Source organism: Scyliorhinus torazame, chromosome 5 (assembly GCF_047496885.1).
Source record: "Scyliorhinus torazame isolate Kashiwa2021f chromosome 5, sScyTor2.1, whole genome shotgun sequence".
Classification (NCBI taxonomy): Eukaryota; Metazoa; Chordata; class Chondrichthyes; order Carcharhiniformes; family Scyliorhinidae; genus Scyliorhinus; species Scyliorhinus torazame.
In genome coordinates this window covers 78,924,800-78,947,464 of record NC_092711.1, presented here as the reverse complement: position 1 = coordinate 78,947,464, position 22,665 = coordinate 78,924,800, and the positions used below count along the sequence as shown (strand labels likewise).

At 50.2% G+C, this 22,665-nt stretch overlaps 3 protein-coding genes across 16 annotated transcripts in view; 2 read left to right on the top strand and 1 right to left on the bottom strand.

Annotated features, from left to right (window-relative positions):
* LOC140418552 (uncharacterized) overlaps positions 1 to 22,665 on the top strand; it is a 70,659-nt gene that overhangs the window by 40,970 nt on the left and 7,024 nt on the right. The window contains exon 4 of one of the 2 annotated variants that reach the window (XR_011945135.1): positions 11,146 to 13,638. The exons of the other annotated variant lie outside the window; for it this stretch is intronic. The gene's annotated coding sequence lies outside the window, so the exon portion shown is untranslated. Of the gene's footprint in view, positions 1 to 11,145; positions 13,639 to 22,665 lie in introns of those variants that run through there. 2 annotated transcript variants of the gene reach the window in all.
* The window catches only part of LOC140418551 (uncharacterized), a 65,285-nt gene that overhangs the window by 36,760 nt on the left and 5,860 nt on the right, over positions 1 to 22,665 (bottom strand). The window contains exons 1-2 of one of the 9 annotated variants that reach the window (XR_011945122.1): positions 10,261 to 10,418; positions 5,666 to 5,771 (exon numbers count right to left, since the gene is read on the bottom strand). The exons of 1 other annotated variant lie outside the window; for it this stretch is intronic. The gene's annotated coding sequence lies outside the window, so the exon portion shown is untranslated. Of the gene's footprint in view, positions 1 to 5,665; positions 6,696 to 7,849; positions 7,892 to 10,260; positions 10,419 to 22,665 lie in introns of those variants that run through there. 7 more of the 9 variants (XR_011945123.1, XR_011945126.1, XR_011945129.1 and 4 more) reach the window with 7 other exon arrangements.
* On the top strand, positions 16,716 to 22,526 carry LOC140418553 (uncharacterized). 5 transcript variants are annotated; one of them, XM_072502053.1, is made up of 3 exons: positions 16,743 to 16,929; positions 18,374 to 19,188; positions 19,800 to 22,526. In XM_072502053.1, exon 3 carries the CDS (start codon positions 20,154 to 20,156, stop codon positions 20,970 to 20,972), a length of 819 nt encoding a protein of 272 aa, XP_072358154.1. In that variant the 5' UTR covers positions 16,743 to 16,929; positions 18,374 to 19,188; positions 19,800 to 20,153; the 3' UTR covers positions 20,973 to 22,526. The 5 variants fall into 5 exon arrangements, with proteins under 5 accessions (XP_072358155.1, XP_072358156.1, XP_072358154.1 ...); XM_072502054.1 differs by lacking the exon at positions 18,374 to 19,188 and having other exon boundaries at positions 16,716 to 16,870; XM_072502055.1 differs by lacking the exon at positions 18,374 to 19,188 and having other exon boundaries at positions 16,730 to 16,822.

Here is a 22,665-nt window from a genome sequence, read left to right as displayed (position 1 = left end):
CTCTCTCGCACTCGGTCTCTCTCTCTCTCTCTCGCACTCGGTCTCTCTCTCTCTCTCTCGCACTCGGTCTCTCTCTCTCTCTCTCGCACTCGGTCTCTCTCTCTCCCGCACTCGGTCTCTCTCTCGCACTCGGTCTCTCTCTCTCGCACTCGGTCTCTCTCTCGCACTCGGTCTCTCTCTCTCTCGCACTCGGTCTCTCTCTCTCTCGCACTCGGTCTCTCTCTCGCACTCGGTCTCTCTCTCTCTCGCACTCGGTCTCTCTCTCGCACTCGGTCTCTCTCTCGCACTCGGTCTCTCTCTCTCTCGCACTCGGTCTCTCTCCCGCACTCGGTCTCTCTCTCTCTCGCACTCGGTCTCTCTCTCGCACTCGGTCTCTCTCTCTCTCGCACTCGGTCTCTCTCTCGCACTCGGTCTCTCTCTCGCACTCGGTCTCTCTCCCGCACTCGGTCTCTCTCTCTCTCTCGCACTCGGTCTCTCTCTCGCACTCGGTCTCTCTCTCGCACTCGGTCTCTCTCTCTCTCTCGCACTCGGTCTCTCTCTCTCTCGCACTCGGTCTCTCTCTCGCACTCGGTCTCTCTCTCTCTCTCGCACTCGGTCTCTCTCTCTCTCGCACTCGGTCTCTCTCTCTCTCTCGCACTCGGTCTCTCTCTCTCTCTCGCACTCGGTCTCTCTCTCTCTCTCGCACTCGGTCTCTCTCTCGCACTCGGTCTCTCTCTCTCTCTCGCACTCGGTCTCTCTCTCGCACTCGGTCTCTCTCTCGCACTCGGTCTCTCTCTCGCACTCGGTCTCTCTCTCGCACTCGGTCTCTCTCTCGCACTCGGTCTCTCTCTCGCACTCGGTCTCTCTCTCTCTCTCGCACTCGGTCTCTCTCTCTCGCACTCGGTCTCTCTCTCTCTCTCGCACTCGGTCTCTCTCTCTCTCGCACTCGGTCTCTCTCCCGCACTCGGTCTCTCTCTCGCACTCGGTCTCTCTCTCTCTCGCACTCGGTCTCTCTCTCGCACTCGGTCTCTCTCTCTCTCGCACTCGGTCTCTCTCTCTCTCGCACTCGGTCTCTCTCTCTCTCGCACTCGGTCTCTCTCTCTCTCGCACTCGGTCTCTCTCTCTCTCGCACTCGGTCTCTCTCTCTCTCGCACTCGGTCTCTCTCTCTCTCGCACTCGGTCTCTCTCTCTCTCCCGCACTCGGTCTCTCTCTCTCTCGCACTCGGTCTCTCTCTCTCTCGCACTCGGTCTCTCTCTCTCTCTCGCACTCGGTCTCTCTCTCGCACTCGGTCTCTCTCTCTCTCGCACTCGGTCTCTCTCCCGCACTCGGTCTCTCTCTCTCTCTCGCACTCGGTCTCTCTCTCGCACTCGGTCTCTCTCTCTCTCTCGCACTCGGTCTCTCTCTCTCTCGCACTCGGTCTCTCTCCCGCACTCGGTCTCTCTCTCTCTCTCGCACTCGGTCTCTCTCTCGCACTCGGTCTCTCTCTCTCTCTCGCACTCGGTCTCTCTCTCTCTCGCACTCGGTCTCTCTCTCGCACTCGGTCTCTCTCTCTCTCTCGCACTCGGTCTCTCTCCCGCACTCGGTCTCTCTCTCTCTCGCACTCGGTCTCTCTCTCTCTCTCTCGCACTCGGTCTCTCTCTCGCACTCGGTCTCTCTCTCTCGCACTCGGTCTCTCTCTCTCTCGCACTCGGTCTCTCTCTCTCTCGCACTCGGTCTCTCTCTCTCTCGCACTCGGTCTCTCTCTCTCTCGCACTCGGTCTCTCTCTCGCACTCGGTCTCTCTCTCTCTCTCGCACTCGGTCTCTCTCTCTCTCGCACTCGGTCTCTCTCTCTCTCGCACTCGGTCTCTCTCTCTCTCGCACTCGGTCTCTCTCTCTCTCTCTCGCACTCGGTCTCTCTCTCGCACTCGGTCTCTCTCTCTCGCACTCGGTCTCTCTCTCGCACTCGGTCTCTCTCTCTCTCGCACTCGGTCTCTCTCTCTCTCTCTCGCACTCGGTCTCTCTCTCGCACTCGGTCTCTCTCTCTCGCACTCGGTCTCTCTCTCTCGCACTCGGTCTCTCTCTCGCACTCGGTCTCTCTCCCGCACTCGGTCTCTCTCTCGCACTCGGTCTCTCTCTCTCTCTCGCACTCGGTCTCTCTCTCTCTCGCACTCGGTCTCTCTCTCTCTCGCACTCGGTCTCTCTCTCTCTCGCACTCGGTCTCTCTCTCTCTCGCACTCGGTCTCTCTCTCGCACTCGGTCTCTCTCTCTCTCTCGCACTCGGTCTCTCTCTCTCTCGCACTCGGTCTCTCTCTCTCGCACTCGGTCTCTCTCTCTCTCGCACTCGGTCTCTCTCTCTCTCTCTCGCACTCGGTCTCTCTCTCGCACTCGGTCTCTCTCTCTCTCGCACTCGGTCTCTCTCTCGCACTCGGTCTCTCTCTCTCTCTCGCACTCGGTCTCTCTCTCGCACTCGGTCTCTCTCTCTCGCACTCGGTCTCTCTCTCGCACTCGGTCTCTCTCTCGCACTCGGTCTCTCTCTCTCTCGCACTCGGTCTCTCTCTCTCTCGCACTCGGTCTCTCTCTCTCTCGCACTCGGTCTCTCTCTCTCTCGCACTCGGTCTCTCTCTCTCTCGCACTCGGTCTCTCTCTCTCTCTCTCGCACTCGGTCTCTCTCTCGCACTCGGTCTCTCTCTCTCTCGCACTCGGTCTCTCTCTCGCACTCGGTCTCTCTCTCTCTCTCGCACTCGGTCTCTCTCTCGCACTCGGTCTCTCTCTCTCGCACTCGGTCTCTCTCTCTCTCGCACTCGGTCTCTCTCTCTCTCGCACTCGGTCTCTCTCTCTCTCGCACTCGGTCTCTCTCTCTCTCGCACTCGGTCTCTCTCTCTCTCGCACTCGGTCTCTCTCTCTCTCGCACTCGGTCTCTCTCTCGCACTCGGTCTCTCTCTCGCACTCGGTCTGTCTCTCTCTCGCACTCGGTCTCTCTCTCGCACTCGGTCTCTCTCCCGCACTCGGTCTCTCTCTCTCTCGCACTCGGTCTCTCTCTCTCTCTCGCACTCGGTCTCTCTCTCGCACTCGGTCTCTCTCTCTCTCGCACTCGGTCTCTCTCCCGCACTCGGTCTCTCTCTCGCACTCGGTCTCTCTCTCTCTCGCACTCGGTCTCTCTCTCTCTCGCACTCGGTCTCTCTCTCTCTCGCACTCGGTCTCTCTCTCTCTCGCACTCGGTCTCTCTCTCTCTCGCACTCGGTCTCTCTCTCTCTCGCACTCGGTCTCTCTCTCTCTCGCACTCGGTCTCTCTCTCTCGCACTCGGTCTCTCTCTCTCTCGCACTCGGTCTCTCTCTCGCACTCGGTCTCTCTCTCTCTCGCACTCGGTCTCTCTCTCTCTCGCACTCGGTCTCTCTCTCTCTCGCACTCGGTCTCTCTCTCTCGCACTCGGTCTCTCTCTCTCTCGCACTCGGTCTCTCTCTCTCTCGCACTCGGTCTCTCTCTCTCTCGCACTCGGTCTCTCTCTCTCTCGCACTCGGTCTCTCTCTCTCTCGCACTCGGTCTCTCTCTCTCTCGCACTCGGTCTCTCTCTCTCTCGCACTCGGTCTCTCTCTCTCTCGCACTCGGTCTCTCTCTCTCTCTCGCACTCGGTCTCTCTCTCTCTCGCACTCGGTCTCTCTCTCTCTCTCTCTCGCACTCGGTCTCTCTCTCTCGCACTCGGTCTCTCTCTCTCTCTCTCTCGCACTCGGTCTCTCTCTCTCTCTCTCTCGCACTCGGTCTCTCTCTCTCGCACTCGGTCTCTCTCTCTCTCTCTCTCGCACTCGGTCTCTCTCTCTCTCGCACTCGGTCTCTCTCTCTCGCACTCGGTCTCTCTCCCGCACTCGGTCTCTCTCTCGCACTCGGTCTCTCTCTCTCTCGCACTCGGTCTCTCTCTCTCTCGCACTCGGTCTCTCTCTCTCTCGCACTCGGTCTCTCTCTCGCACTCGGTCTCTCTCTCTCTCGCACTCGGTCTCTCTCTCGCACTCGGTCTCTCTCTCTCTCGCACTCGGTCTCTCTCTCTCGCACTCGGTCTCTCTCTCTCTCGCACTCGGTCTCTCTCTCTCGCACTCGGTCTCTCTCTCTCTCGCACTCGGTCTCTCTCTCTCTCGCACTCGGTCTCTCTCTCTCTCGCACTCGGTCTCTCTCTCTCTCGCACTCGGTCTCTCTCTCGCACTCGGTCTCTCTCTCTCTCGCACTCGGTCTCTCTCTCTCTCGCACTCGGTCTCTCTCTCTCTCGCACTCGGTCTCTCTCTCTCGCACTCGGTCTCTCTCTCTCTCGCACTCGGTCTCTCTCTCGCACTCGGTCTCTCTCTCGCACTCGGTCTCTCTCTCTCTCGCACTCGGTCTCTCTCTCCGCACTCGGTCTCTCTCTCTCTCTCGCACTCGGTCTCTCTCTCGCACTCGGTCTCTCTCTCGCACTCGGTCTCTCTCTCTCTCTCTCGCACTCGGTCTCTCTCTCGCACTCGGTCTCTCTCTCTCGCACTCGGTCTCTCTCTCGCACTCGGTCTCTCTCTCGCACTCGGTCTCTCTCTCTCTCGCACTCGGTCTCTCTCTCTCTTCGCACTCGGTCTCTCTCTCGCACTCGGTCTCTCTCTCTCTCTCGCACTCGGTCTCTCTCTCGCACTCGGTCTCTCTCTCTCTCTCTCGCACTCGGTCTCTCTCTCTCGCACTCGGTCTCTCTCTCTCGCACTCGGTCTCTCTCTCGCACTCGGTCTCTCTCTCTCTCGCACTCGGTCTCTCTCTCGCACTCGGTCTCTCTCTCTCTCGCACTCGGTCTCTCTCTCTCTCGCACTCGGTCTCTCTCTCTCTCGCACTCGGTCTCTCTCTCTCTCGCACTCGGTCTCTCTCTCTCTCGCACTCGGTCTCTCTCTCGCACTCGGTCTCTCTCTCTCTCTCGCACTCGGTCTCTCTCTCGCACTCGGTCTCTCTCTCTCTCTCGCACTCGGTCTCTCTCTCGCACTCGGTCTCTCTCTCGCACTCGGTCTCTCTCTCTCGCACTCGGTCTCTCTCTCTCGCACTCGGTCTCTCTCTCTCGCACTCGGTCTCTCTCTCGCACTCGGTCTCTCTCTCTCTCTCGCACTCGGTCTCTCTCTCGCACTCGGTCTCTCTCTCTCTCTCTCGCACTCGGTCTCTCTCTCGCACTCGGTCTCTCTCTCGCACTCGGTCTCTCTCTCGCACTCGGTCTCTCTCTCGCACTCGGTCTCTCTCTCTCTCGCACTCGGTCTCTCTCTCGCACTCGGTCTCTCTCTCTCTCGCACTCGGTCTCTCTCTCTCTCGCACTCGGTCTCTCTCTCTCTCGCACTCGGTCTCTCTCTCTCTCTCTCTCGCACTCGGTCTCTCTCTCGCACTCGGTCTCTCTCTCTCTCTCGCACTCGGTCTCTCTCTCGCACTCGGTCTCTCTCTCTCTCTCGCACTCGGTCTCTCTCTCGCACTCGGTCTCTCTCTCGCACTCGGTCTCTCTCTCTCGCACTCGGTCTCTCTCTCTCGCACTCGGTCTCTCTCTCTCGCACTCGGTCTCTCTCTCGCACTCGGTCTCTCTCTCTCTCTCGCACTCGGTCTCTCTCTCGCACTCGGTCTCTCTCTCTCGCACTCGGTCTCTCTCTCGCACTCGGTCTCTCAAAAAGAAAAAAAAAAAGAAATGGATATTTTTGATATAAATTATGCTTTGCAAACTGACTATGCTTACACACAAAGGTCGATAACTCCAGGTCCCGATAACCCGAATGGTGCTGTCAGAATTCAATATGAGGATTGGTTTTGAGTTTCCCGTCTTCGAATCCCTTTCTAAGCCCCTGTGAAAGAAGTTTACAAAGGCATCACTGTCAGTCCAGTCATGAAATTCAGGAAAGGCAAACTTTCTCCTGGTTTGAGTTTGCTGTGTGTAAATCCTCCCCTACAAATCCCCTGTAAAAGGAGTTTCCAAAATTAATCACGGTCAGTCCAGGATAGAAATTCACAACATTGTCCCCTCCTGCTCCCTGGTCCAGGATGACCGCTCATGCCCCCTGCTGCACACTGACCCTCTTGTCATCAGCAGTGATTTGAGGGTGGTGTCTACTCATGGTTGTGAGTTTCTACCTGGGTCTTCATGTGGCTGAACAGAGCCGCAGAGCTTTGGACACATGGGGCAGGATGACTAATAAGACAGTGAAATCCAGAGACCAGGATTGTCTTCCTTTTCTTTCCATCTCCGCCACCACTTTGCCTCATCAATAAGACATTGGGACTCAAAGACTAATCCAGTTTGATGGACAAGTTGTCTCCATTCTGAACAATGGGGAACAAGCTCCTCCCACTCATTGTAACATCGCCCCCGACAAAGAGACAAATGCGCATGCGCCCTGATGCACATTAAACAACGTACGAAGTCTGACAACACCAGGTTAAAGTCCAACAGGTTTGTTTCGATGTCACTAGCTTTCGGAGCGCTGCTCCTTCCTCAGGTGAATGAAGAGGTCTGTTCCAGAAACACATATATACACACATTCAAAGATGCCAAACAATGCTAGGAATGCGAGCATTAGCAGGTGATTAAATCTTTACAGATCCAGAGATGGGGTAACCCCAGGTTAAAGCGGTGTGAATTGTATCAAGCCAGGACAGTTGGTAGGAGTTCGCAGGCCAGATGGTGGGGGATGAATGTAATGTGACGTGAATCCCAGGTCCCGGTTGAGGCCGCACTCATGTGTGCGGAACTTGGCTATAAGTTTCTGCTCGGCGATTCTGCGTTGTCGCGGGTCCTGAAGGCCGCCTTGGAGAACGCTTACCCGGAGATCAGAGGCTGAATGCCCTTGACTGCTGAAGTGTTCCCCGACTGGAAGGGAACATTCCTGCCTGGTGATTGTTGCGCGATGTCCATTCATTCGTTGTCGCAGCGTCTGCATGGTCTCGCCAATGTACCACGCTTCGGGACATCCTTCCCTGCAACGTATGAGGTAGACAACGTTGGCCGAGTCGCACGAGTATGTATCGCGTACCTGGTGGGTGGTGTTCTCACGTGTAATAGTGGTATCCATGTCGATGATCTGGCACGTCTTGCAGAGATTGCCATGACAGGGTTGTGTGGTGTCGTGGTCACTGTTCTGAAGACTGGGTAGTTTGCTGCACACAATGGTTCGTTTGAGGTTGCGCGGTTGTTTGAAGGCAAGTAGTGGGGGTGTGGGGATGACCTTGGCAAGATGTTCATCATCATCAATGACGTGTTGAAGGCTGTGAAGAAGATGACGTAGTTTCTCCGCTCCGGGGAAGTACTGGACGACGAAGGGTATTCTGTCGGTTGTGTCCCATATTTGTCTTCTGAGGAGGTCGGTCCGGTTTTTCGCTGTGGCGCGTTGGAACTGTCGATCGATGAGTCGAGTGCCATATCCCGTTCGTACGAGGGCATCTTTCAACGTCTGTAGATGTCTGTTACGCTCCTCCTCGTCTGAGCAGATCCTGTGTACACGGAGCGCTTGTCCATAGGGGATGGCTTCTTTAATGTGTTTAGGGTGGAAGCTGGAGAAGTGGAGCATCATGAGGTTATCCGTGGGTTTGCGGTAAAGCGAAGTGCTGAGGTGACCGTCCTTGATGGAGACGAGTGTGTCCAAGAATGCAACTGATTTTGGAGAGTAGTCCATGGTGAGTCTGATGGTTGGATGGAACTTATTAATGTCATCGTGTAGTCGTTTCAGTGATTCTTCGCCGTGGGTCCACATTAAACAAAGCTGGCGGCCATTAACCCGAGCCAAACATGAGGAGCTGCAGCCCCGCTTGGTGCAAATGGGGTCCCAGAAACTTTTTCCCGAAGATTGCAGCTTGCAACAGCTTTACACAACGTTTCTGCCCACCCCCGAGATCTCTCGCTCCCTCCATATTGTTAAACGCCTCGCACCAATTTCGGATTTAAGGAGGCGCTCTTCTCCTTCGCCATGACCCACACTGCGCATGCTTCAATCACAGCCCCGCCCCTCATTCACTCCGATTGGTTGGAGGACCTGCCGCTCCCGGTCGGTCCTCCAGTCCTGCACCTCCTCCTCCTATTGGTCTGGAGCCGCCCTCAATCACCTGGCATTGTGATGGTTCCAGATGGTGAGAGCGGCCACAGGCTCAGGCTGACTCGCTGATTGTCCAATAATAACAGTGAGAGTCTCAGTGAGACAATCAGACAATAATAGTGGAGATGGGGCCCAGAGGATAAGCAGCAAAGGATTCACTCACTTTGAGAGTAACAAACACAGTGTCTGTTCCAATAATAAGAATCAGGCTGCAATGTGTGAGTGAACACATCATTGGATCCAATGTAGAATCATAGAATCTCCTCAGTACAGAAGGAGGCCATTCGTCCCATTGAGTCTGCAGCAACCCTCTGAAAGAGCACCCTACCTTGGCGAATTCCCCACCCTATCCCCACAACCCCTCCCAGTGACAATTTAACACAGTCAATCCATCTGACCTGCACATCTGTGGACTGTCGGAGGAAACCAGAGCATCCGGAGGAAATCTGCGCAGACACAGGAAGAATGTACAAACTCCACACAGACAGTGACCCAAGGTCAGAATGAATCATAGAATCTACAGTGCAGAAGGAGACCATTCGGCCCATCGAGTCTGCACCGGCATTACCTGATCTGGCCAACTCACTGGAATGTGGTTAATTCTGAATTGCACTCTGAAATTTCGTAGTAAGCATTCAGTTTAAGGGCAATTAGGAATGGACAACCAAGCTGGTCTTGCCCGTGACACTCACATCCCATAAAGAATAGAGAAAATCAAAGGGCTGTTTCCAGTGCCGGTTTCCAAGGAATCAGTACTGGCCCTTCACTCCTGGTTACATCATTGATTTGAGAGTAAATGTGGGAACATGAACAAGAAGTTTACCTGTGACACAAAAATGATTAAACACTTGATAGTGAGGAAGAAAGCTGGAGGGAAAACAAGGCAAAGGATTACATGATAAATGGCAGGACAGGACTAGTTAGGCCAGAGCTAGTTTCCTGTGTACAGGAAGATTGCACTAGAGAAAGTACAGAGGGGATTTAACAACATCAGCCAGAAATTGACAATGTTTGCTCTGAGGAAAGTTTGGATAAACTGGGACTGTTTTCTTTGGAACAGAAAAGACTGAGGAGAGACCAAAATTAAATTATGAAAAGCAGCCTGGCTGGCTCAGTCGGCAGAGCAAGGGAGTCTTAATCCCAGGGCCGTGAGTTCAAGACCCACGTTGGGCGCTTCAGCTTCTTTAATCTGAGAACAGTGAGCTGAACTGTTTTATGGGTGGCACAGTGGTTACCACTGTTGCTTCACAGCACCAGGGTCCCGGGGTTCAATTCCCACTTAGGACACTGTCTGTGCGGAGTCTGCACGTTCTCCAGTGTCTGTATGGGTTTCCTCCCACAAGTCTCGAAAGACGTGCTTGTTAGGTGAATTGGACATTCTGAATTCTCACTTTGCATACCCGAATAGATGCCAGAGTGTTACTACCAGGGGATTTTCACAGTAACTTCATTACAGTGTTAATGTAACCCTACTTGTGACAATAATAAAGATTATTCTAAAGGTATAAAATTCTGGGGGATCATGGTGGCACAGTGGTTGTGTGCCTGCGTGCTGGGGACCCGGGTTCGATCCTGGCCCCGGGTCACAGTCTGTAAGGGATTTGCACATTCTCCCATTGTCTGTGTGGGTAGGTGGCTTGGCCAAATTAAATTGCCCCTTGATTGGAAAAAAATAGAAATTTACATTTTTTTTAAATTCTGAGGAATCTAAATAGATTGGATAGGAAGGTCCTATTCCCTTTGGTTGAGGGATACATATAAAAGGGGGCAGAGATTTAGGGGGGGGACGAGGAGGTTTAGAGGGTGGTGAAGATCTGTGGCATGCTGCTGAAATGATGGCAGAAACCCTCATAACATTTAAAAAGTATTTAGATAGACATCTCAATTGATGTAACTTAAAAAGCTACAGACCACAATCTGTAAATTGAGATTAGGCTCAATACTTACTTTGTAGCCACGATGAGCTGAATGAAATGCAACACAAACAACAAACTTTAATAAAATCTGTGAGAGTAACTCTCACCACTAAGAAGATCAGCAGTTTGCTAAGTTTAGCTGCCAAGTATGCTAATGTGGTAATTTTAAAATTTACCTGCACACATAAGAGTACAACAGCAAATTATTTAACTTCCCCAATGTGATCGGTGTAATTAGTCTCAAATTTAACCCGGAATGGTCATTTAAATTTTCCCAGTCACTCTGATATCTGAAATCTTTATCCACGGACAGAACAGACAAACCATTTTACCTCCCAATGATATTCGGGTCCTGATGAATCGAGTAAGTCTGCCAGATGATGATGTGATGTTTGGATTGAAGTTCCCGTTAGTAAATCCTCCTCTTTCGAAAGGAATTTCCAAAGGAATTTCACTCTCAGTCCAGGAGAGAAATTCACAAGATTTTCTCTTCCGGGTCCTGGAGGCAGCTCATGCGTCCTGCTGCACCTGAGAAAGATGACGGCCGCGCATGCGCCCTGCTGCATATCGCCCCCGAATCAGATGACAGCCGTTAACAAGGGCCGATCAGAGAGAAAAGCGCAGATGCGGCCGCCCCATTCCGTACAGACACCGAACTGTGTCAAAAGTGCCTGAACCAATTTATCAGCCTGAGTAACGTAATGGAATAATGGCGGATAAGACTACCCGGAATGCCGGGGGCAGATGAATACGCCCTATCTCCATCACAGTAGCCAAAACGCGCAGGCGTCAGAATGTCCCGCCCCCGGAAGTAGCCTCTCTGTGCGGAGCATGCGGGGTGCTGCTCCGGGCAGAGCGCAGCCGCAGTGAGAGTGAGTGCGGCTCCCAGAGGCTGAATGAGAGTCGCCGCGGGCGGGGACAATGGTGAGAACCCCAAACCCCCCAATAAGACCCATTGGTTTTATTGTCAGTCTGCAGACAGGAGCTGAAGAACTGAACCCAGGCAGAGGAGAGGGAGGGAGAAAACTGGGAGTGGAGGAAAGAAATGGTGAGATGGGATTGGATTTCAGCCCAGGGAGGAGGGAGAGTGTGTGGGACGGGGATTGACAGCTTTGGGGGAACAAGAGAGGGAAAAATGTCCCAGAGAAACTAGAATTGTCTGTTCAGAATTTCTATCCTGGACTGACAGTGATGACTTTTGTAAATTCCTTTTCCAGGATATTGGAAGTGGGAGGATTGGCCGACAGAAAACTCAAACCAAACATCACATCGAAATCTGACAGTCACTCGATTCATCAGGAGCTGAATACCATCAGTCTTTGAATTTGGAAGGAGAAATATTTGTCTGTTCAGTTTCAGCGGTGCGACTGCAAAAGCACCGAGATATAGGAGAATACTGAGATTCAGGCTACTAGACTAGAAGGGCTTGAGGTTCATAAGGAGGAGGTGTTAGCAATTCTGGAAAGTGTGAAAATAGATAAGTCCCCGGGCCGGATGGGATTTATCCTAGGATTCTCTGGGAAGCTAGGGAGGAGATTGCTGAGCCTTTGGCTTTGATCTTTAAGTCATCTTTGTCTACAGGAATAGTGCCAGAAGACTGGAGGATAGCAAATGTTGTCCCCTTGTTCAAGAAGGGGAGTAGAGACAACCCCGGTAACTATAGACCAGTGAGCCTTACTTCTGTTGTGGGCAAAACCTTGGAAAGGTTTATAAGAGATAGGATGTATAATCATCTGGAAAGGAATAATTTGATTAGAGATAGTCAACACGGTTTTGTGAAGGGTAGGTCGTGCCTCACAAACCTTATTGAGTTCTTTGAGAAGTTGACCAAACAAGTGGATGAGGGTAAAGCAGTTGATGTGGTGTATATGGATTTCAGTAAAGTGTTTGATAAGGTTCCCCACGGTAGGCTACTGCAGTAAATACGGAGGCATGGGATTCAGGGTGATTTAGCAGTTTGGATCAGAAATTGGCTAGCTGGAAGAAGACAAAGGGTGGTGGTTGATGGGAAATGTTCAGACTGGAGTCCAGTTACTAGTGGTGTACCACAAGGATCTGTTTTTGGGGCCACTGCTGTTTGTCATTTTTATAAATGACCTGGAGGAGGACGTAGAAGGATGGGTGAGTAAATTTGCAGATGACACTAAAGTCGGTTGAGTTGTGGACAGTGCGGAAGGATGTTACAAGTTACAGAGGGACATAGATAAGCTGCAGCGCTGGGCTGAGAGGTGGAAAATGGAGTTTAATGCAGAAAAGTGTGAGGTGATTCATTTTGGAAGGAATAACAGGAAGACGGAGTACTGGGCTAATGGTAAGATTCTTGGCAGTGTGGATGAGCAGAGACATCTCGGTGTCCATGTACATAGATCCCTGAAAGTTGCCACCCAGGTTGAGAGGGTTGTTAAGAAGGCGTACGGTGTGTTAGCTTTTATTGGTAGAGGGATTGAGTTTCTGAGCCATGGGGTCATGTTGCAGCTGTACAAAACTCTGGTGCGGCCACATTTGGAGTATTGCGTGCAATTCTGGGCGCCGCATTATATGAAGGGTGTGGAAGCATTGGAAAGGGTGCAGAGGAGATTTACCAGAATGTTGCCTGGTATGGATCTTATGAGGAAAGACTGAGGGCCTTGAGGCTGTTTTCGTTAGAGAGAAGAAGGTTAAGAGGTGACTTAATTGAGGCATACAAGATGATCAGAGGATTGGATAGGGTGGACAGTGAGAGCCTTTTTCCTCGGACGGTGATGTCTAGCATGATGGGACATACCTTTAAATTGAGGGGAGATAGACGTAGGACAGATGTCAGAGGTAGGATCTTTACTCAGAGAGTAGTAAGGGCGTGGAATGCCCTGCCTGCAACAGTAGTGGTCTCGCCAACACGAAGGACAGTCAAATGGTCATTGGATAGACATATGGACGATAAGGGAATAGTGTAGATGGGCTTTAGAGTGGTTGCACATGGAGGCGCAACATCGAGGGCCGAAGGGCCTGTACTGCGCTGTAATGTTCTATGTTCCCTGAGTGAGAGTGTTCCAGTGAACTGACTGTGGAGAGAGCTTTACCCAGTTACACAGGCTCACGTCATTCACTGCAGGGAGAAATTAAACGGCTGTTTGTGTGTGGACAAAGCTTCAACCGGGAGAAACATGCGGACACCCTCACCATGGAGAAACTGTGGAAATGTACGGACTGTCGAAAAGGATTCAGTTACCCATCACAATTGGAGGTTCATCGTCACAGTCACACTGGGGATAGACCGTTCACCTGCTCCATTTGTGGGAAGGGATTCACCCATTCATACAACCTTCTGACACACCAGCGAGTTCACACTGAGGAGAGGCCATTCACCTGCCCTGTGTGTGGGAAGGGATTCACTCGGTCATCCCACATTGTGACTCACCAACTTGTTCACACTGATAAAAGACCGTTTACATGTCCTGACTGTGAGAAGAGTTTTAAATGTAAAAAGGATCTGCTGACACATCAACGTATTCACACTGGGGAAGAGACCGTTCTCCTGCTCCCTGTGTGGAAAGGCATTTACTCAGTCATCCCACCTGCTAACACACAAGCGACTACAAGGTTTGGATTCTACTCTGATTGATGCTGCTAATTACGTCCAGGACTGAATCAGGTTCACTCTTGACAGTCTTAATCTGCTGATGAGATTTAATATTCTGAATAAATGTGAAATAAATAAGCTTGGTTTGAAATATTGCAGATTTTTGTCTTTCCCACCTGAGTGTTTAACAGCACCTGGCTGGAGCTCAGAAAGGACAATCTGGAGGAGGATCACATGGCAGGAACAGAACTTCAGCCTGGACACAGTCCTTCAGGGTCACACTGAGAGGGATAAAAGACACCTCTCTTCACTGACAGCAAAGTCCCGGTGTGGGTTAATCCTGAGGTGTGAGAGAAATGTGTCCCAGCCGCTCTCTTCATGGTTCAGAGCTCCTAGGCATGGAACAGAAGCTCCTTTACAACTGTGTTCAGAGTCAAGAAGAACAATGGTGAATGCTGGAAACGTGCTGTCAAATCAGAGATTGGTGTAAAACTGTGATGTTCCTGATTGAATGTAAAGCAGCTGGTTTAAGTTTCCAGAGTGAAAATGTGGTTATGTGACAGTCACAATGAATTAATTGAACAGAAACCTACTTAAAATAGATTGTTGAAGTCTGCGTTAAAATAATAGCTGGAGGAGTTCACAGGAGCCTGGTAACTGCCGGGACAATTAGACAACGGTTTGATTCCCAGATAAAGATGGATTGCCCAGCTAAATAATTCTACAGATTCTCTACCCTCTGAGAGAAGAAATGTCTCCTAATCTCTGTCCTAAATTTGAAATCCCTTACTCTGAGATTATGCCCTCTTGTCCTAGACTCTCCCACAAGAGGAAACAAGATGATTTTTCAGGCTGTGTAAATGGTTCCACAGACAGTTCACTGGATCACTCTCACTCGGGTGTGTGTGTGTCTCGGGGCTTTTCCAGTCACACTGATGTTTGAAATCTCTTCCCACAGTCAGAACAGACAAGCACATTGACAGTTTGTGATACTTAGATCCTAATGAATTGAGTGACTTGTCAGATCTCGATGTTATATTTGGTATGAGTTGCCCAGCTGCCAATCCTCCCGTCCTAATGCCCGAAAAAGAAGTTTACAAAAATGATCACTGTAAGAATAGGGTAGAAGTTCACAACAGATCATTCTAGTTTCTATCAAACCTTCTTTCCTCTCTTGCTTTCCCCAAGCATGTGGTCCAGTCAAAATAAAAGACCAAAATCAACTAGAAATTGCAACAAAAGTGTCGGGAACCTTCCTAACTGAACCAGAATATTGTTCCCAGTGTCTCTGAAACACTCTGTCCACTGAGGTATCCACTGGTTGTGGAAGGTGTCAAGCATTCCGGCGGGTACCGCATGCTCCCTCTGCAGGGCCACTGGGAATAGACAAGACCACGGAATAGAAGTCGGCAGCCAGAGTAACCCCCCCACCCACCCACCCATTAACACCGCCAGTTACTGTGAAAAGGCCCAAGTCGGCACATTCCGGCGCCTGTTTGGGTACACAGAGGGAGAATTCAGAATGTCCAATTCACCTAACAGCACGTCTTTCGGGACTTGTGGGAGGAAACCGGAGCACCCGGACAAAACCCACAGGGAGAATGTGCAGACTCCGCACAGACAGTGACCCAAGCTGGGAATAGAACCTGGGACCCTGGAGCTGTGAAGCAACAGTGCTATCCACTTTGCTACCATGCTGCCCATCCCACCCAGCTACAATGCACTGTTTTAACCAGACCCAAGAGTAGATTCAAGATGTCACATTCGGCACAAGGATACTAGATATTATAGACTGTAAGATCCACAAACTCTGTCAAGATGGCTGCAACTTAACAGGTTATTATGGACATTAAACTGTGGGCAATATCCGATTCTGTGACCAATATTTAGTTTAACACGGACCTGAATAAGGAAACTTTGCAGCCACCTGTGAAGTTTAAATGTCTCGTTGTGTCAGGATGAACCACCATTTGAGGAAAATGAAATCTCTGGACTGTTGGATGTTGGACTGTTGGACAGGAGAATGAGCTCGAATTGGGACAGAGTGAGTGAGTGAGCATCGTAAACTGCGATTGTATCGGGGTGTTCTGGGTCTCAGAGTTGTAACCCTGCAGTTAATTGTCAGGGATGCAGTACAATAAACCCTGAACAAAGCAAATGTGTGTGTGAAGCAACAGGAAACAGCTGAAACAGCAGAGCTGAATGTCTGCCAGTGCAGCCACAAGACTGAACTTATTCCAGCTTCCAGGTCCACCTGAGAACCAACGTCCTGGCTATTCACCTACAAGAAGCTTCAGAGCCTCATGATAATTATTTATTTCTAAAAGCGCTTCACTCCAACTAAAGGACCTGCTCAACAAGAAGACAACAGGCCTGCAGCGATATAAAGATTGCAGCCTACATTCCATTTTCATCATTACAGCTTCAACTTGATTATCATAGAATTTACAGTGCAGAAGGAGGCCATTCGGCCCATCGAGTCTGCACCAGCTCTTGGAAAGAGCACCCTACCCATGTTCAGCCCCTCCACCCTATCCCCATAACCCAGTAACCCCACCCACACTAAGGGCAATTTTGGACACTAAGGGCAATTTATCATGACCAATCCACCTAACCCGCACATCTTTGGACTGTGGGAGCACCCGGAGGAAACCCACGCACACACAGGGAGGATGTGCAGACTCCGCACAGACAGTGACCCAAGCCGGAATCGAACCTGGGACCCTGGAGCTGTGAAGCAATTGTGCTATCCGCAATGCTACCGTGCTGCCCACTAATTAGTTGATCTGTAACTAATTTCTGTGTATGTGTCAGTGAGTGTGAAAGAGACGAGAGACTGAGATGTTCAAACATCCAGGGAAATAGTGTGATAATAAATAACCTTTCCTTTAAAAATCACCAGTCAGCCTGCTGCTGAAATGTATTTTAAATAAAGAAAAATCACACTGAGGGCAAGGAAATATCACACAAACATCCTGATAATGGTCTGGAAAGGACCACGAAATGTAATCAAACGCTGTATAACCCCCTTCAGGTAGCTATACAGAGGCTGCAGCCTCTCACGCTGAATGTCTACGTAATTCAGAGATACCTCCAGGCTACAAACATCAGCTTCAGCCTGGGAGTGGGTGAAAAACTGTTGAACTGTAATCTTCGCCGGGCACTAGGACCCGCCTGGGAACAGAAACCTTCAGGGTCCGCCCATCAGCTGTTGCATCACCGAGACGCCAGCGCATGCGCACTGCTTCCCCAAGATGGCGGCTGTGAACTAGTTCCTGGTCCCGGGAGAGAGAGCTGACCGGCGGTGATGTGACCTGAGGATCACCGCACCTCAGGCAAGGGGCCAGGTTGGGAAGGCGGTGCCTTCAGGAATAACTGGGAAGGTGATGTTCGGTCAGTTGCTGCAGTCTGTGTAGTGAAGGTGCTGTCACAGTGGTGTGAGGTGAGGAAGTACAGGATTATCACCCAGCAATGATCAATTAAGGGGAATGTAAATCCAGCTCAGGCTGCTTTCAGATTGGAAAGGGAGCTAAGGTGTGTCCTCAGAGCTGGTGAATGTTGGGGCTTTGGCACTTTCTCTATAAAGTCCTTCTCATTCATTCCCTCTCTTTACAGCACAAATAGAGGCCCTTTGGCCCATTCATAATAATCTTTATTATTGTCACAAGTAGGCTTACATTAACACTGCAATGAAGTTACTGTGAAAATCCCCTAGTCGCCACACTCCGGCGCCTGTTCGGGTACACAGAGTGAGAATTCAGAATGTCCAATTGACCTAACAAGCTCAACGTTCGGGACTTGTGGGAGGAAACCGGAGCACCTGGAGGAAACCCATGCAGACACGGGGAGAACATGCAGACTCCGAAGCCGGGAATCAAACCCAGGTGCCTGGTGCTGTGAAGCAACAGTGCTAACCACTGTGCTACCATGCCGCCCATAAGATTATTAGATTACTAGGTCTGGATGAATTGTGTCCCAGGATGCTGTGGGAGGCCAGGGAGAGATTGCAGCGGCTCTGACCCAAAGTTTCAACCACAAATTAGGCCTGCGTTCGGTAGAATTTAGAAGGTTACGGTGTGATCTGATTGAAGTATTTATGATATTAACAGGAAAAGACAGGGTAGATAAAGACAAACTATTTCCACTGGTTGGAGATTCTAAAAGTAGGGATCATTGTCGAAATATTCAGGCTAGACCATTCAGTAGAGATGTTAGGAAGAACGTCTTCACACACAGGGTGGTAGAGGTTTGGAACTCTCTCCCACAAACAGCACGTGAAGCTCGATCAGTTGTTAAGATTAAATCTGAGGTAGAGTTTTGTTAAGCAAAGATATTCAGAGATATGGAGTTAGGTCACAGATAGGCCATGATCTCACTAAATGGCAGGACAGACTCGGGCTGAATGGCCTACTCCTGTCCCTATGTGTATTTCTGTGATTCTGAAGTTCAGACAATAATACCATGACAGGGGCAGCACGGTGGCGCAGTGGGTTAGCCCTGCAGCCTCACGGCGCTGAGGTCCCAGGTTCAATCCCGGCTCTGGGTCACTGTCCGTGTGGAGTTTGCACATTCTCCCCATGTTTGCGTGGGTTTCGCCCCCACAACCCAAAAATGTGCAGGCTAGGTGGATTGGCCACACTAAATTGCTCCTTGGAATAAAAATGAATTGGGTACACTAAATTTTTAAAAAAGAATACCATGACAGGGAAAGAATCCGGATTAGAACCTGAGTTAGTCCGAGCTGCAAACCATCCCTCCAGATCCTTGCCCTTCATGGATTTAATGAAGGCCAAGGTAATAGTTGGATTACTGAAAGACTTGACGGAGTTGTTGGATACCATTTTTCGGGTCTCACGATAAAGCCTGACGTAATTCACTCCCCACAGGATTGAGCTGCCTTTGAACTTCATCGAAGCATGAATGCTTTGTTTGTGTTGCTGCCGAAAGTCCTGAATCCACCCTCCCTCCTGGGGCCGGACGCCACCTCACCGTACCAGTCTCCAGGACCTTCTGGCGATCTTTCCAGTTGTGGAAGTGAATGATTACAGGCCTGGGATGAAAACTATCCCTCAGCCTCAGAGATACAATGCACCCTTTCTAATTTGAAAAACCCAGGCTTCACATCCAGCTTGAGAAAACATGGCTTCTGGTCCTCGAAGAATTGACGGGAGCCTTGCCCTCCACACCTTCTGACAGGCCGACGACTCGGATGTTCTTTCTCCGACCCTCAGTTCTCCAAGTCCTCCAGGACCTCCGCCAGCCACTCGGCTTGTTTTCAAAGGATTGAATTCTTGCCCCCGTTGAGGAGGCATCTTGCTGAACGTTCAGGATTCTCTCCTCCGGATCATCGAGCCTCTTCATGGTGTTTTGCAGCTGGGCCTCATGAGCTCACAGATATTGAGTCAGCACACTCCGCCTCTGGTCAATAACACGGATAATATCAGCAGTCATCATTTTCGCCGCCTCCCAGAGAGCTCCGGAGAGCTCGGGGTCGAGAGACCTCCCGAGTGTCAGGCCGCCATGTAGAAAAGGGGGCTCCATTTCCGCTGAATCCACCTGCGCTGTTTTATTGGTGCATTTCTTCACTTTTTCTGGCATAATCCTACCAGACCGAACCCTGAAGTCTTCCAGGACATAACAAATATGAATTCAGGATTAGGTAGATGAGTGCCGGGCGATCAGGATAAGTGACAGATTATAGGTGAGTGGCACCAGAACCTGCAGAAAACCAGCTACTCCCATGCCAGTGTCACATGCCCCCCCCCCCCCCCCCCCCTCCCGCAGGGTTATGGGGAACTGGCAGGAAAATGGAGAGAAAGCTGAGATGAGGAGGGATTTCTTTATTCGAGGATGTGGTGAAGCTTTGGAATTCTCTACCCCAGAGGATTCTGGAGCTTCAGTCATCAAGTATTTTCAAGATACAGATTGATAGGTTTCTAGATATTGAAGACGTCGGGGGATATGGGGGATAGTGTGGGAAAACGGTGCTGAGGTAGATTGACCAATGATCCCATTGAATGGTTCAGGTTCGATGGGCCGAATGGCTGACTGCAGCTCATATTTGTTATGATCCCCTGGACAGGAAGCTGTAAGCTGGGATGTGTCAGTCAGCCTGAATCAGCACCTTCAGGAGAATTAGGAGGGTGAATATTAGATACAGCAGAGTAAGAATGGAGGGGAGAGTGTGTGGAATGGAGATTTACAGCTTTTGGAGAACAATAGAGGAAATAATATTTCATAGAAACTAGAATTGTCTGTTCTGAGTTTCTATCCTGTACTGACAGTGATGAATTTTGTAAATTGTTTTTACAGGATATTAGATGAGAAGGAATTCCAGACAGAAATCTCAATCATCACGTCTCGATCTGACAGTCACTCCCTTCCTTGGATCCTGAATATCATCGGCCTTTCAATCTAGAAGGAAAAATGTTTCCCCGAACTGTCAGCAAAATATTTCAACCGTCAGTGTGACTGAAAAAGCACCGAGACCCACACAACACACACCCGAGTGAGAGAGTTCCGGTGAACTGACTGTGGAAAGAGCTTTAACCAGTTACACAGCCTGAAAAACATCACAACATTCAGAGTGGGGAGAGACCATACCCGTGTTGTGGACAAGGCTTTGACTGATCATCCAACCTGGAGAGATGTGAGGAGACCCAAAACATGGAGAAACCGTGGAAATGTGAGGACTGTGGGAAGGGATTCAGAGCCCCATCTCAGCTGGAGATTCATCAACGCAGTCACACTGGGGAGAGGCCGTTCACCTGCTCAAAATGTGGGAAGGGATTTACTCAGTTCTCCAGCCTGCAGGCTCACCAGCGAGTTCACACTGCGGAGAGGCCATTCACCTGCTCTCAATGTGGGAAGGGATTTACTCACGTATCCAACCTGCGGAGGCACCAGCGAGTTCACACTGGGCAGAGGCCGTTCACCTGCTCTCAGTGTGGGAAAGGATTTAGTCAAGTATCCAACCTGCAGTCACACCAGCGAGTTCACACTGGAGAGAGGCCGTTCACCTGCTCTCAATGTGGGAAAGGATTTAGTCAAGTATCCAACCTGCAGTCACACCAGCGAGTTCACACTGGAGAGAGGCCGTTCACCTGCTCTCAATGTGGGAAAGGATTTACTGACGTATCCAACCTGCGGAGGCACCAGCGAGTTCACACTGGGCAGAGGCCGTTCACCTGCTCTCAGTGTGGGAAAGGATTCACTCGGTTATCCCACCTGCGGAGACACCAGCGAGTTCACACTGGGCAGAGGCCGTTCACCTGCTCTCAGTGTGGGAAAGGATTCACTCAGTTATCCCACCTGCGGAGACACCAGCGAGTTCACACTGGGCAGAGGCCGTTCACCTGCTCTCAGTGTGGGAAAGGATTCACTCAGTTATCCCACCTGCGGAGACACCAGCGAGTTCACACTGGGGAGAGGCCGTCCACTTCACAATGTGAGACGGGATTGCATGTTTCACCACACCTGCTGTGACACCAACAATTTCACAATTGATGACAGGGGTTGGATTCTGTGTTATTGTTTCTGCTCTACATCCAGGACTGCATTTTGTTCATTCTGACAGGTGGTCAGTGGGGATGGTCGGAGGGTTTCTTTCTGCTGGACTGGCCGGTCTCACCACTTTGCCTCCAGTGGGCTGATGCTCTTTGAGCCTTGTTGCTAATACCTGGCTTCAAATTGCACAAGGATCACAGAGTGAAAGGGTGTTTGGAAGTTTGAAGATATTTAGTTGCCATTTCTGTTTGGAACCCAGCAAAGCATGCCACGTTGTCATGGAGAGGGGCACGGGTGATTACATGGTTCTTTTGTTTAAGTTATCTGGGCGTTCCTCACAGAAGAAAACTATCAGGGTACGAGGGGCAAGTTGTCTGAGGTGGACTGGGAAACTGATTGGTACAGGGAATACCTCGTGTTTAAGGAATTATTACATATTTATCAGGGTTGGTTATCTCAGTTGAGTGGACGACTGGTTCGTGATGCAGAGCAAGGTCAACAGTGAGGATTCAACTCCCGTACTGGCTGGGTTTATTCATGAAGGCCCCACCTTCTCAACCAGGCACCTCGCCTGAGGTGTGCTGACCCTCGGGTTAAATCACCACCAGTCAGCTCTCTCTCTGTCAAAGGGGAGAGCAGCCTCTGGTCCTCTGTGATTGAACAACTTTAATTTCACATATATACAACAAATATAGGTTTCTTTAAGGAACGAAAATCCAAAGGAAAAGTGCTGTAACCGTGGCTAACAAGAAAAGTTAAAGATTCCATGAGATCCATTAGAATTCAGCAAAGGAGGACCAAGAAACTGATGAGAGCAAACTGGCGAGAAACATAAAAATCGACTGGAAAAGCTTCTACAGGAATGTGAAAAGGAAAAGATTAGCAAAGACCAATGTGGGTCCATTCCAGGCAGAGATAGGAGAGTTTATAATGGGGAGTAAGGAAATGGCAGAGAAACTGAACAATGTGTGTCTGACTTCACAGAGGAAGATACAGAAATTGTCCCCAAAACACCAGAGAACCAAGGGACTGGCAGAGATTAGTATTGGTGAAAAAGTCGTATGGAGAAATTAATGGGCTTAAAAGTTAATAAATCCCCAAAAGCTGATGACCTACATCCCAGTGTTGAACGAGGTGGCTGTCGAGATCTCTATTCCTCATTCTAAATTCTCCTGACTCTATCCGGAACGGACAAAACTGTGTCTGAGCCAAACATTTCCTTTTTACGTAGCCATAGAAGAGTTTACAGTCCATTTTTAAGTATTTTGCCAGTTCACATTCTATTCTATTCTCCCTTTGTTTCTCAGTGTCTTGGTTGAAAACTGAAGTAAATCCTCGGGAATGAATCATCACTTTGGACAGGTTCTGAGACAATTAAGTTTCAACTTCCAGGACAGATTAACTATAATCGTGGAGTGTGATTTTAGATTGTATAAAGGGCGAAGTTCTAGTTTATAGTTTAATGTGTAGGTTTCCGAGTTAAAGTAGCTTCTAGTTTGTTTTTTTGTTGCATTAAAACTCATAAAACGTTAAGTCCCGTCGTGTGATCCTTTAATTTGTTGACTGGGAATTAGATTTTTTATAAGAAGTTGCTGAACTTTATGGAGATCCTAATCCACAAGTTTTGTCTTCCTATTTGACCCTCGGGCACCTTTCTGTCTCTATTGCTCGT